The sequence below is a fragment of the Amphibalanus amphitrite genome, unplaced genomic scaffold (assembly GCF_019059575.1).
Source record: "Amphibalanus amphitrite isolate SeventyFive unplaced genomic scaffold, NRLGWU_Aamphi_draft 001233F_arrow, whole genome shotgun sequence".
NCBI classification, from domain to species: domain Eukaryota; kingdom Metazoa; phylum Arthropoda; class Thecostraca; order Balanomorpha; family Balanidae; genus Amphibalanus; species Amphibalanus amphitrite.
In genome coordinates, this window is record NW_024882726.1 from 178882 (window position 1) to 191787 (window position 12906).

The following is a 12906-nucleotide window of genomic DNA, read 5'->3' on the forward strand; positions in this document are numbered from 1 at the left end:
TATACCTATCAATGCCTATAGCATAAATAGGACACTTCATTATTTTAACCTACATCATGTACTCCGTGATCCCCGCTCAGTTGAGACATGAACCGGTACTTCCTAGTCAGACGAAACTGGGATGTAGCCTGAGTTGCTGGAAGTGAAGATAACCAGTTCTAAACGACTTTACTTGCAGCACTCTGGCCTATTATCTTGACTGAGAGACTTGCCACCGTTTCTGGGAAAGGCAATTACCATTTCTTTTATGGCTCAGTTCCGTGTCTCCCCGATGGCCCGCCGGTTCGTTACCAGGTAAGATTATATATTTCCAGCAAAAGATCGTGTCAATTAGTATCAGTCGATGGATAGAAATCCGATATTAAATGAGACAATATATCCGTGCATTAGGAGGTAGTCTGAAGAAAATTATGCAAGGCCTTGTCGCCTTTTCAGCAAATATGTATGTTACTACTGTCTCAAATATATGCCCTAGCCACATTAGACCCTTTAATTGTCGACCCTATCTCACGGCGAGTAAATGTGAATCCGTTTCACGTGACACCCTGACACTGCCCCGAGACCACCCTTTAACCACGCTGAGTCCGTGGAACATTCCTGATCGATTATGACCACTAACTAAATACTCAGTCAGTGACTGTAAATACCTATACTCACCGACCGTCTGGCGCTCCGTCGTGTGGGCGTTGACGCCCGCCCCGTGCCGCCCTGTACACTCACCGTCTCTCTGTCGCTCTGGGGTCTGGGCGTCGGGGCCGTGCTCCCCCCGTGCCGCCCTGTACCCGATGTACATCATGATGAGACCGCTGAGCAGCAGCAGCGCCAGGTTGGCCCACCAGATCGGCGCCGTGCCCAGCAGGTACACACGCTGGGAGTCCACCATCGAAAAGTACTGGCCCTGTGAACGGACGCGGGTGAAATGCTGCACTTTTAACGGTACTCCATATCACCCGGGAGAGGATACATTTCTGCTTATTAATTATCTAACCTGTCAAGCAGTTTCACACTTCTACGTCAAAATAAATGAAGATTCGCCCGACATTGCGAAAGCAACCTGCAGATTTACGACCTAGGCACGCATTTACGAAGCACAAGAGCCACATTTGTCTGGTGAAAAGCACATCTGAAGCTTATGTCCTTTGCACATTCATATTTACCCGGTAGAGGATGGGCCACATCCAGGGCTTGTCGGCGTGCAGCATGGCGACCCGGTTGGGTTTCAGCTTGCCGTTGACGGTGGTGATGATGCGGTGCGTCTCGACGAACCGCTGCAGTAGGGTCGAGTGGAACCGGCGCCAGTACTTGGTGACGTTCGGCACTGTGAGGCGCATCGGACGCGCGTCAGTGAAGGGAGAGAGACGAGAGAGAGAGAGAGAGAGAGAGAGAGAGAGAGAGAGAGAGAGAGAGAGAGAGAGAGAGAGAGAGAGAGGGAGGGAGAGTCTCGCCGGCTGTCTCCAACAGCCCATCACGGTCTCAATCTGCCCAACGGCGCTGTGCCACCCCTGTCCGGCGCTGACCGCTGACGCTGACCGCGGTTGGCGAATTTATCAGCGCATTCGGCACCCAATCACACCCCGTAACGACCCACTAAACCAATCGGCACCAATCGTCGCCGTCGACAATCGGCGGGCGAGATGACGAGCCGCTCCGACGGGGGTGGGAGGGGAGGGGAGGCGCCGCGGCGGCGCGGATCGCTGGCGGCAATAGGTGACGATGAAGAATCGCCCCGCGACCGACCGGCTATCAGCCCGGCCCCAATGGTGCGGCAGCGTCGCTCGACGGGGTGGCGACGCGAATATACATACAGGAATGGAAAAAAAACACCTCATAAAGTAACACGAATTAGGCGTAATAGTATGCTGATAGATACAATCTGCAACATCAGTCGATGCATCACAATATGAATAATCTATTAGCTTCCATGCATGTTTCCCGGGTCACAAGTCTGAAGGGGACCGTATTCCGCATCCATTACCGGGCTGGTGCCCACTCGTTTGTCAGCGTTTCGCTGGGTCAGCAGTCAGCGCGGCCGAGTGTGCTCATCAGCGACCCGCGTGGCGATCATTAGCCGGCCGGCGCCGTGCCAGCGCTGACAAGTGGCCATCGGCCGGCGGCCGTGTCAGACCCCGGCTGATGACGTCACACACCTGGTGACGTCACGCCGCGCGACGGGCCGCGTCTGATGACCGATCAATGGTCTCTGGCGGGAGGGGTACCGCTGACGGGTCAGCCGGGCACACCGGGGCAGGCGTGACCGGCTGGCGGGGGTCCAGTCCGCCCCTCCCCGGCTCGCCTTCTTTAGCACTACCATGGACCGTCCCCCCTCCCCTATCCGAGGTTTCTCGGCACACAGGACAGTCACGCCTCTCTCTGCGGCCGGACTGCCCCGTCGGCAGGTCTGGCCGCCGGGGGATGTCTCTGGGGCGACCGCAGCGGTCACCGGGTGGTGGGCGGAAGCGGGGCTCAGCGCGCAGATTGTCCGGCCGCCCCAGGGAGATGTGGGCGCCGAGATAGCTCGCCGGATGGATGTGCCGCCACCGGAGCGTAGTGACCTTTAAATCGACCGACCCACAGTATGCGGGTGGGGTGAGTGATTGTATTTTCACGGCCTACGTGCCCTCCATAAAGCAAATGGTCATGGTCTGCAGTCTGCACTACTTTGATTATAATGTGATTGTTGTTACTTTGTGACCCAACTTCACTTACTGCCCGGGTGGATGTTGCGATGCGCGGACCAGAAGACTCCGTCGTCGGTCAGCCGTTTGCTGCACGTAACCTCCAGCTGCTGAGCCGCCCTGCAGGGAGGAAAACGAGGCGCTATTCATATGCGTCTCATAGCTGATTTAGTGAGAATACTCTCAGCTATATAGAGTTTTATAAGAGTTAAGAGCGTTTATATTAAGAGCTTTTGTATTCCTCTAGTGATGATGCACTTATTTTTAATAACACGAAAGAAATAGAAATAAACCAATAGACAAAAGGTACCCGTTACTTGCATCCCGGATACTGATAAGTTCACTTATTAATGGTAAAATACGTCGCTCAACGTTCTCCTTTGAAAAGTAAACGCCTACTATCATGCATGTGAAACATGAATATCGACTAAAGATAGGTATAGAGTTTCCACTAAAAAAAAAATCGGCTGCAATGCTGCTGTACCGTAAACGGTCGGCACACCGCCAGTCTGGCAATCTGTCTCACGACGGAACAGCAACAACTGCGGGCCCAAGATAAGAGCAGACCGGGAATATTTATTGCTGCGCGCAGCTCACCATAAAATTCACTACCGGCGCTAATCACCATAAATGGTTCAGGGCTGCGGAATAAAATTACGGCAGTTCGGCTCAAATTTCAAAGGATGCGTCGACAGCTATTCCAGTTAAAGCTCCACAACATTCAATGAATAAGAGGCACATGCTTGAGACAAGCAGCCAACGGGCTGAAAATGCAATATAATTAGCAATTACCCGCTTGCGCGCATAGGTGTCCACCATAATACCCTAAAAACGTTCAGCTGGGATTGTTTTTATCGGCGGTGGAAGTTTGAAAAACCACCGCAGTTCTGCCGCCGCCTCACTCACCAGTCTGGCAGCTTCTCCTCGCAGACGTACAGGGCGCACTTCAGGTACGGGTTGTACAGTCTGAAAGTGGTGTTGATGGCCTCAATCTGCGCCTCGTCCGGCAGGCCGGCGGCGTTCAGCACGAACGCCGTCTGGAACTCCTTGGTTTTCTTCTGTAATCGGGATGCATAACCGGGTCACTTCGGGCACAATGCTAAGTGATTCACACTTTTAACACTTCCGTGGTCATATGCTGATTGACTTTCGCGTCAAGCGCAAGCACGGAGAGGGGAGCAATTAATAGCGCGAGAGTAATGTGTTTGAATAGGCTTTCGCATGCGATTTCCTGAATCCCGGAACAATCTTTTCAGTCATAGCATAACAAAGTCCGGTCGTTTTATAACGAGTTATTCTTGCTAGCTGCTCTGCTACCGGTGCTGTCCGTGACCTCCCACCCTCTCCCTGACCCCACCCCCTCCCTGCCCCCCCCCCCACCCACTCACCTGCGGCAGAGTACCGACCAGCTGCTGGGTGCTCGTCTTCACGGCTCGCTCAGTGAACGCGCTGAGCGTGCGCCCGGTGCCGTTGTGGATGAGCCGGATCGTGTCTCCATTCAGCACTGGCTCAGGCGGCAGGTACGGGTTCTCCCAGTCCGGGATGTCCTCCTCGTCATGGGGCACGATCTTCCTGTGGTCGGAATCGCAGGGGAAGGGAGTCGGAACGGTCAATGTGTAGGCAAAAGACGACCATGTAGCGTTCCTTTTGACTTCAGAGTATCGATACTGATGCAGTTTACCGGACCGAACTGTGGCTAAGCTGCTCGGTATTAAATTGACACTGGGGTAGGCAGTTTTGTGACATTGCTTTTCGTGAAGGTACGCAGTCACCACAAATTATTGACGGCCTCACTAAACGTTCTTACTCGCTTCTTGTCGTTTCCGGAAGCTCTCCAGCGTTTCTACCGGAAGTTTTAAGCGTCCTTACCAAAAGTTGTTGACGTTCTTACCAGAAGTTGTTGACGTCCTTGAGTCGGAAGCCGGTGACGGAGTAGATCTCGGACATGTTGAGCGTGCTCGCGGTGTCGGTCGTGTTCTCAAAGTCCCAGGCGGGGTAGCTGAGGTTGTGCGAGTGCAGAAAGCTGCTGTGAGAGCCGATCGTCTGCAGGGTCACCAGCGAGCCGTACGCCAGGTCTGCTCGGAGAGAACGGCGTGGTACGGTTAGGCACAGGGCGTAGGCAATAGCGTCCACTGACCAGTGCTTAGTCGCTAAATATGAACGTGACGGATTACTAGGCATTTATCAAAAGGTTGCCATATGATCAGCCAGCATAGTTCACAGAGGATGATACGTTAGCTGTAGCACGGCCCGCGCCTTTTACCGCTCCGGCGCGTCTCCTACCCAATATAATCTTATACTCGTTATGCTCCCACCACTCACACTGTGGCTGTTTGAGTTTGTACATGTCGCTGTTTTTGAGCTGCATCTGAGAGCCGGCGCTGAGCCAAGAGTCGCCCTGAAATCCGTGCTGGTCCCCGCTGAAAACCGAATGATTGAGAGTGAGCATAAGTGACTCATATTTCCTTGGAGATAGGTATACAGGTAATGTGTATGTATGTATAGGCCTCGTTAAGACTGCTGCTGATTGTACTATCTCAGAGAAACGGGACAAATATTGGAATGGGAGCAGCAAATGCAACGCGGTATGACTTTTGAGTTTTAAAGATTTGAAACAGTTTTAAAGTTACCAGTTTCCTTTTTAGTACGACCAGTTATGTTGTTGGTGTTACTCATATCTATCAACATAAAATATGATGATAGTTACTTACACTTGCAATATGAGAGCGTCGTGAATGCAGTACACCATCAGGTAAGTGGCAGCTGGTATGGCGATCAAACACAGCGCACGGGCCAAGAAGTGCTTCACCGTGTGCGTCTGAAAAACAACAGCATTTCAATAAGTTTTCACGTTAGAAAACAACACGATTGTTGGCATAGTTGCGGTCAATGAAGAACCGTGCGTTGTACTTGGAGATCGCAAAATTACAAAGGAAAGTTTCCCTGAAAGGTTCAAAAGCGATCTACGTATTTTTGATGGACAAAATAAATGCTTATGTACCTATCATTTCGATATCGTCTGTTGATTTTGTCTCTTCCGACTTTTGATCAGTCATGTGTAAAAAATATTTCCGTCTGTGAAAGTCTTTCCCATACGGACCCTTTTAACTATTTGCGGTTTTTATTCTCGCCCGAAGCGGCATCTGTATGCTAAATTGTGTCCTCACGAATTTTTCTGTTGACTTCTTTTTATGACTCGTTAAATGCATGCAAGCTGTATTCAATCACTTTTATGATTATTTCTATCCAAAACCGAAGATAATTTATTTTATTGTTCACTCACCAGCGGCTGCGTATAGTCGCAGAAGATGGACCAGAGGTCGGTGACTGTATACAGGCCGACCACGGCCAGCACGAACACGCCCACAAACTTGACACTCAGCACGCAGCCGAGCGAGAGTCCGGTGAGACTCAGCGTGAGCCACCAGCGGCCGCTGAACGATCTGGAAACGGTCAGTCGGTCCCGCTGAGACGTGTGGGCACTCACAGCGTACCTACAGATGTGCATTGGGCGGATAATGCAGCCCGTTAGGGTAGACACGCTTCACCATTACAAAATGATGAAAAGCGCAATCATGCATATAACTCGGTATGCCCTTGAATTATTATAAAATGATATCAGGTAAACAAATGACAAATAGCAAATATGAGGAATGATAATGACTAATGATACCAATATGACGATATACTAATGGTAGGTACTGCACTTGAGGCAATTTATCTGCATACGGGGTATATATGTTACGGGTCATATGCTAACTTGGGCAGTATGCAAACTACCCGGGCAGTATGCATACTACCCAACAGCCCGGGCAGTATGCATACCGCCCGGGTAGTATGCATACTACCCGACCCCTTGGGCAGTATGCATACCGCCCAAAAGCTTGGGCAGTTTGCATACTGCCCGCTTTCCGACCTAAAGTTGTGTAATCCATGTCCACATTAAGAATATGAATGGCTCTCTAGATAACAATAGATCGACCGAGAAGAATTTTTGTCGTCAAACGTGATTGATCGATCGTAGGATGGAATGAGGATTGGAATAAAGTGTTGAAATTACTTTTTCCCATATCCATTGTTGAATAACCAGTGGCCAACAAGTCATTGTCATTGTGAAGCGTTAACTGAGTAAAATGAAAAGACGACGACAAAATTTGACGTCATCAATTTTGAACAGTTCTTTTTTCGCTATAACTTTGCCAAAAAAGAGGAATCAATCTCAAATTTGGTATGTGGATAGAAGGCGGATGGGACTATCACATACTCGTATTTTCCGTTTTTTTTTTCGAAATTCAAAAAAAACTTTTTTGAATTTTTGCCTATTATATTCAAAAATTACTTTTTTTGATTTTGGGGTTCAATATCTAAACATTTTAAAAAATCCGAAATAGCAGTTTTGTAGCCCTCTAATTCGACACTTTTTATACCTATTCTTAAACATTTTCTGTATCTATAAAGCTGTAGGCCTGACAGCTCTTCCCGCGAAACCTTTTTTGGGTCGAAAATGGCAGAAATGACGTCACTCTGACGTCATTAGCGGCCAACCTATCATAGCCTTTGGAAAATTTTTGGTCACAATGTGTAATAGCTACGATCCCGGGAGGGTACTGAAAGTTTCGTGGCAATCGGCGCAGCGGAATTCTGGAGACATATAAAAAACTAAGAGGGGACAGCAAAGGCCCCCCCCCCCCACCACCACCCGGAAGGTCAAAACGTTTGTCATTCACATATATATGTTACGGGTCATATGCTAACTTGGGCAGTATGCAAACTGCCCGGGCAGTATGCATACTACCCAACAGCCCGGGCAGTATGCATACCGCCCGGGTAGTATGCATACTACCCGACCCCTTGGGCAGTATGCATACCGCCCGGGCAGTATGCATACCTCCCGGGTAGTATGCATACCACCCACCTTTCTTCTCACGGGCAAGATGTTTACTCGGGCAGTATGTTGACTTATACACTTCGTGAGGCTTGTTAATGCAATAACTCGCGTATATATGTGAATGACAAACGTTTTAACCTTCCGGGTGGTGGGGGGGGGGGCATTTTTTGTCCCCTTAGTTTTTTTTTCGATATATCTCCAGAATTCCGCTGTGCCGATTGCCACCAAACTTTCAGTACCCTCCCGGGATCGTAGCTATTACACATTGTGACCAAAAATTTTCCAAAGGCTATGATAGGTTGGCCGCTAATGACGTCGGAGTGACGTCATTTCTGCCATTTTCGACCCAAAAAAAGGTTTCGCGGGAAGAGCTGTCAGGCCCACAGCTTTATAGATACAGAAAATGTTTAAGAACAGGTATAAAAGGTGTCGAATTAGAGGGCTACAAAACCGCTATTTCGGATTTTTAAAATTTTTAGATTTTGACCCCCCCCCCCAAAAAAAATCAAAAAAGTAATTTTTTGAATATTATAGGCAAAAATCCAAAAAGTTTTTTTTTGAATTTCGAAAAAACGGAAAATATGTGATAGTCCCTACCGCCTTCTATCCTCATACCAAATTTGAGATTGATTCCTCTTGTTTGGCAAAGTTATAGCGAAAAAAGAACTGTTCAAAATTGATGACGTCAAATTTTGTCGTCGTCGTTTCATTTTACTCAGTTCACGCTTCACAATGACAATGACTTGTTGGCCAGCGGGTTATTCAACAATGGATTTGGGAAAAAGTAATTTCAACACTTTATTCCAATCCTCATTCCATCCTACGATCGATCAATCACGTTTGACGACAAAAATTCTTCTCGTTCGATCTATTGTTATCTAGAGAGCCATTTATATTCTTAATGTGGGCATGGATTACACAACTTTAAGTCGGAAAACGGGCAGTATGCAAACTGCCCAAGCTTTTGGGCGGTATGCATACTGCCCAAGGGGTCGGGTAGTATGCATACTACCCGGGCGGTATGCATACTGCCCGGGCTGTTGGGTAGTATGCATACTGCCCGGGCAGTTTGCATACTGCCCAAGTTAGCATATGACCCGTAACATATACGCGAGTTATTGCATTAACAAGCCTCACGAAGTGTAGTCAACATACTGCCCGAGTAAATATCTTGCCCGTGAGAAGAAAGGTGGGTGGTATGCATACTACCCGGGAGGTATGCATACTGCCCAAGGGGTCGGGTAGTATGCATACTACCCGGGCGGTATGCATACTGCCCGGGCTGTTGGGTAGTATGCATACTGCCCGGGCAGTTTGCATACTGCCCAAGTTAGCATATGACCCGTAACATATATATTAGGTAAATATATCTATCTTCGAAGTTCTAATGCAATTTAAAACGTTTTAAGTCAATGCCATCAGCAGACCACTGAAGAGGTGCCGGTACAAGTCATCAGAAGTTTGTGGCTCCCTTTGGCTGCTCATTAAGTGTTCACGGGGCGCCGGCGGCTGTTGAGGTGAGCGTGACGACCTCCTAACACCGGCCGGGGAGGCAGTCCGACCCCTGACCTTTCTGAGTCTCTGCCGGCCGCTACCGCGAGAGGAAACATTTTAGGCTGTCGGCAGTGGCGTCTCGCCGAGTTATGGTCTGCCTGCGCCGAGTGATACGACCTGACAGATGTTGTCTCTGACACAACCAACTGACGGTAAAACAATTCCGCCGGCGTTTTATATGGCAGCCCGCCAGTTTATCCGAGAGCCATTTCTCAGTTGTTTGTAAGGGGCTGTCAGTCACTGCACAGGCAGGTTCAACCATTGCCAGAACCGCTTGTCTTCTTGCAATTCCTATCCATCAAGTACTGAAAATAATTCCACCAACTGTTTTACGTCTGGATTCGAGCAGGGAGCACAGTGAGGGTCCAATTTGAAGCACTGCTAGTGACCTTTGGAAGAACTCCTGCAGATGCGCCACCTCAGAGAGACGGTCTGTGCTGTTCCCACGGCGCACCGGTGGAGCTCTCGCGACTATAAATTACGTGCCAGTCCCGGGGCCTTGGACCGAAGTGGTTGCTGCCACTGAGCTTAATGCTGGATGGCCTGAAACTAAATGGAGATAATATTCATGATGGCAGATATAAAAGCTGAGCTATGTGCTCTGGTGGTAGCACAAATCACCTGTAATTTCTTTATTTGAAGCTAGCACACACCAATCAGCCATTAGACGTTAGCCAGGTCTTCGACCAAAAGAAGTACGCACATCAGACTTGTAACTTTTCTCCCGGCGCTATAAGACAAGTTCGAAACCAGCTAAAAAAGCGAACTCAAAGTTCTAGCGGTAGTTTACGAGAAGTTGAGCGCACGCCTGCCGCTTCGGAACGATAAAAACATATTTTTCCATTTCCGCCAACATTTTCTTGTCAGATATGGTGAAGGACGAGGAAAATTTAAAAACAAACTTCATCCCATTGAAAACTAAAAGATATTTTGCACAATGACCAGGGCCAACGCCAGCATTTAGCCGGCTTCCGTCTAATCATTTGCGCTGTTTAAAACGGGGCTGAAGTGATTGAAGAAGTAAGGCGAAAGCGTAGAATGTCGCAATTTATCTGTAAAGCATTTAATCTTTCGTAAGATGGTTAAGTGTTCGACGTTACAAGGATTATATATGCACGATCAGCTTGCTAGTTGCTAACTAATAAGAAGGCTGATGAAGTTTTAGGGCATTGGCTGTTAACTTGTTTTGTATTTCTCTTATGTTAGCATTCTATTCTCACCTGTATTTGTTGAATTTAAAGTTGAACATCGTTGTGGCAGCCATGAAAAACATCAGGATGGGATCGAGAAGAATAAAACGACTGATAGTTGTAATGCCCACATCTGAAAAAAAAAAACAGGAATACGTTATCATAAATGTTAAACATGTAATAAACCATGCATTTTACATGGATTGTATCTCAAACGGTGGCGTGAATACCACCCTGCAGCATGTACGAGACTGATGGAGCGAAAAAAAAAACATGAACCAGGCACAGTTGACCTCGGATACTCACCGGATGACCTCGGATACTCAGTACTCACCAAGCGCCAGCAGCAGGGAGCCGAGGGTGGCGGCCGTCACTGACCCCGTGAGGTCATCGACAGTTATAAACGCCATCGGCACGATCGAGGCGCCCATCGTGGCGCACAACTGACGGCGCCACAGGTAGGGTTAGGTCAGTGTTCAGGTCAGGTCATCCATAATTATAAAGGTCCTAGGGTGTGATGGCGTCACCCGTGGGAACAAAACTTACGGATAGGAAAATAGAAACGATGTTTGGATGTCCTTCACTAATGATCAAATAATTTTAGGAAGAGAATATTTTACGCTAGTATACGAGTAATACGTAGAAAATCATCATATCTATCACCAAAATATTAAGAATTAAGATTTAAGATAACGTTTAAGGGTTCAAAATTTAACATAAGGCCAAGGCATTTCTTGACTTGTTAATTCTTACCGCTCGCATTCCCACAAAGCTGGTCTCGTTGAATTGTTCGCCTGGCTTTGTAAAAGGGAACGAGCCGTTGTATCCCGTGGCGTAGCCGGCACCAGCGATTAGAATCTGACAGCAAAATGCAGACAATGCAGTTAACTTTTTAGGAAACAAAAGCAGATATTTTTTGGTTACATTGCGATGAAACATGGCTGTAACGGAACAAAATAATAAATATTTAACATAGATGTAACGAAATAACCGAAGGTTTATTGTCAATAGTTAAAACTTGTGTTTTTCTATTGAAAAACAAATCTGAGTTCCCTGACAATTTGACAAAAGCTGCCTGATATCATATGCAATGTGCCGCTTGACAAAAATAAAATACATTCGATATAATCAGTCTATTAAAGCTCACGGACTATTCCGTTCCTGAGGCTTCCTTTATTTCTAACCTTATTTTAAATCTATTACTTACCTTCCCAAGAGGTGGATGAACGTCGAAAAAGAAAGTGCGGTTTATGTACCAGTTTGCCATCTTACCGAAGTGGGTTTCATCCCACCTGAAAAGCGAACAGGTGAGTTCAAGAGGCAGTTTCAGAGCAATTGAGAACAATTATCAATTAAATGAAAGAGTGGCATTTACTGCCCTTCATTTTTTTTTTGCAGTATCACGGAAGCGACAAAAAAGTTTAGCTATGTTTGATATGAAGGCTAATTCCTAATGGGTTTCGAGTAGGTAAATTCATTAATCGGAAAGTTCGTTCATGGCTGTTTTATTGGTCATTACAAGCGACAACGCCGACGGAGTTTATCAAAAGGCTCGTAATTTCCGACCAAGCTGTACCATGAGCAAATGTTCCAATGCACTCGTGGCGCATATTGATCATTTACCGCATTTTTAATCCGTGATAACAACACAAAATATATAGACATTTGACCCTCCAAACAATGATTTATACAAATAAGCAGGCGACGCCTGTGTATAACTCACGCCACCCAGGGAGGACTGCGGAGGTCGTACAGTCGAGTCACTGCCGACAGCAGACAGATGCTGCCGAAAATGGCCCGCCACCGGCCGCTGCTGACGGCCCTGTCGGAGGCGGAGCAGACGGTCAGCGCGCCCGGAGGACGTTTGGGGCGTACGGAGACGGTGGTTAAAGAGGCACCCAGACGGCGACTTGGCTAGCCACTGTAAGGGACACCGTGAGGACCTCAGTCGGACGCCCAGTGACAGGTTAGAGGCACCCAGACGGTGACTTGATTAGCCACTGTAAGGGCACCGTGAGGACCTCAGTCGGACGCCCAGCGGACGCGGTTAGAGGCACCCAGACGGCGACTTGATTATCCACTGTAAGGGCACCGTGAGGACCTCAGTCGGACGCCCAGCGGACGTTCAGAGGCACCCAGTGTGCGATCAGGGGCACACTATTGCCTGCAATAGTCGGTCAAGGATCGGGCAGTGCAGAAAGCGCTCAGCTCACAGCCGTCCAGTCACATGGCAACCACCGCTGTGTTTTTAACATTAGACAAATTAGTAGGTGCGTAGACAAGTGCGAAACGGAAACAGTCGAGCATAAAAAATAAACATACGGCAATTATGATTTGCATGTCCCAGGACAGCTACCGTAACAACCGTGTGGTAAGCGCAATGCAACCGCAATGATGCATTTGTCATTTTGGAAGCGCTAAGGTGTTGGGAACTGCATAAATCGCACATCATAACGCGATGTGATGTCTAGTCTAGCCGAGGGGCAGCTCGCGGCCCAAGGTGCCGTGCCGCGTTCGCCCGATACCCTTAGCCTGGGGCGTCGAGGGGTCACGTGCCCTAAGCGACGACCAATCAGACGGAGTTGACTAGAGCTGGCGT

At 48.1% G+C, this 12906-nt stretch overlaps 1 protein-coding gene across 1 annotated transcript in view; it reads right to left on the bottom strand.

Annotated features, from left to right (window-relative positions):
- The window catches only part of LOC122371338 (protein O-mannosyl-transferase 2-like), a 43286-nt gene that overhangs the window by 19554 nt on the left and 10826 nt on the right, over positions 1-12906 (bottom strand). Inside the window, exons 2-15 of the mRNA XM_043347585.1 lie at positions 12031-12129; positions 11515-11599; positions 11061-11165; positions 10642-10750; positions 10338-10440; positions 5959-6118; positions 5387-5493; positions 4998-5095; positions 4567-4750; positions 4064-4247; positions 3582-3733; positions 2707-2795; positions 1158-1318; positions 721-898 (exon numbers count right to left, since the gene is read on the bottom strand). Coding sequence (XP_043203520.1) covers positions 721-898; positions 1158-1318; positions 2707-2795; positions 3582-3733; positions 4064-4247; positions 4567-4750; positions 4998-5095; positions 5387-5493; positions 5959-6118; positions 10338-10440; positions 10642-10750; positions 11061-11165; positions 11515-11599; positions 12031-12129 — 1814 coding nt within the window. The remainder of the gene's footprint in view (positions 1-720; positions 899-1157; positions 1319-2706; positions 2796-3581; positions 3734-4063; positions 4248-4566; positions 4751-4997; positions 5096-5386; positions 5494-5958; positions 6119-10337; positions 10441-10641; positions 10751-11060; positions 11166-11514; positions 11600-12030; positions 12130-12906) is intronic.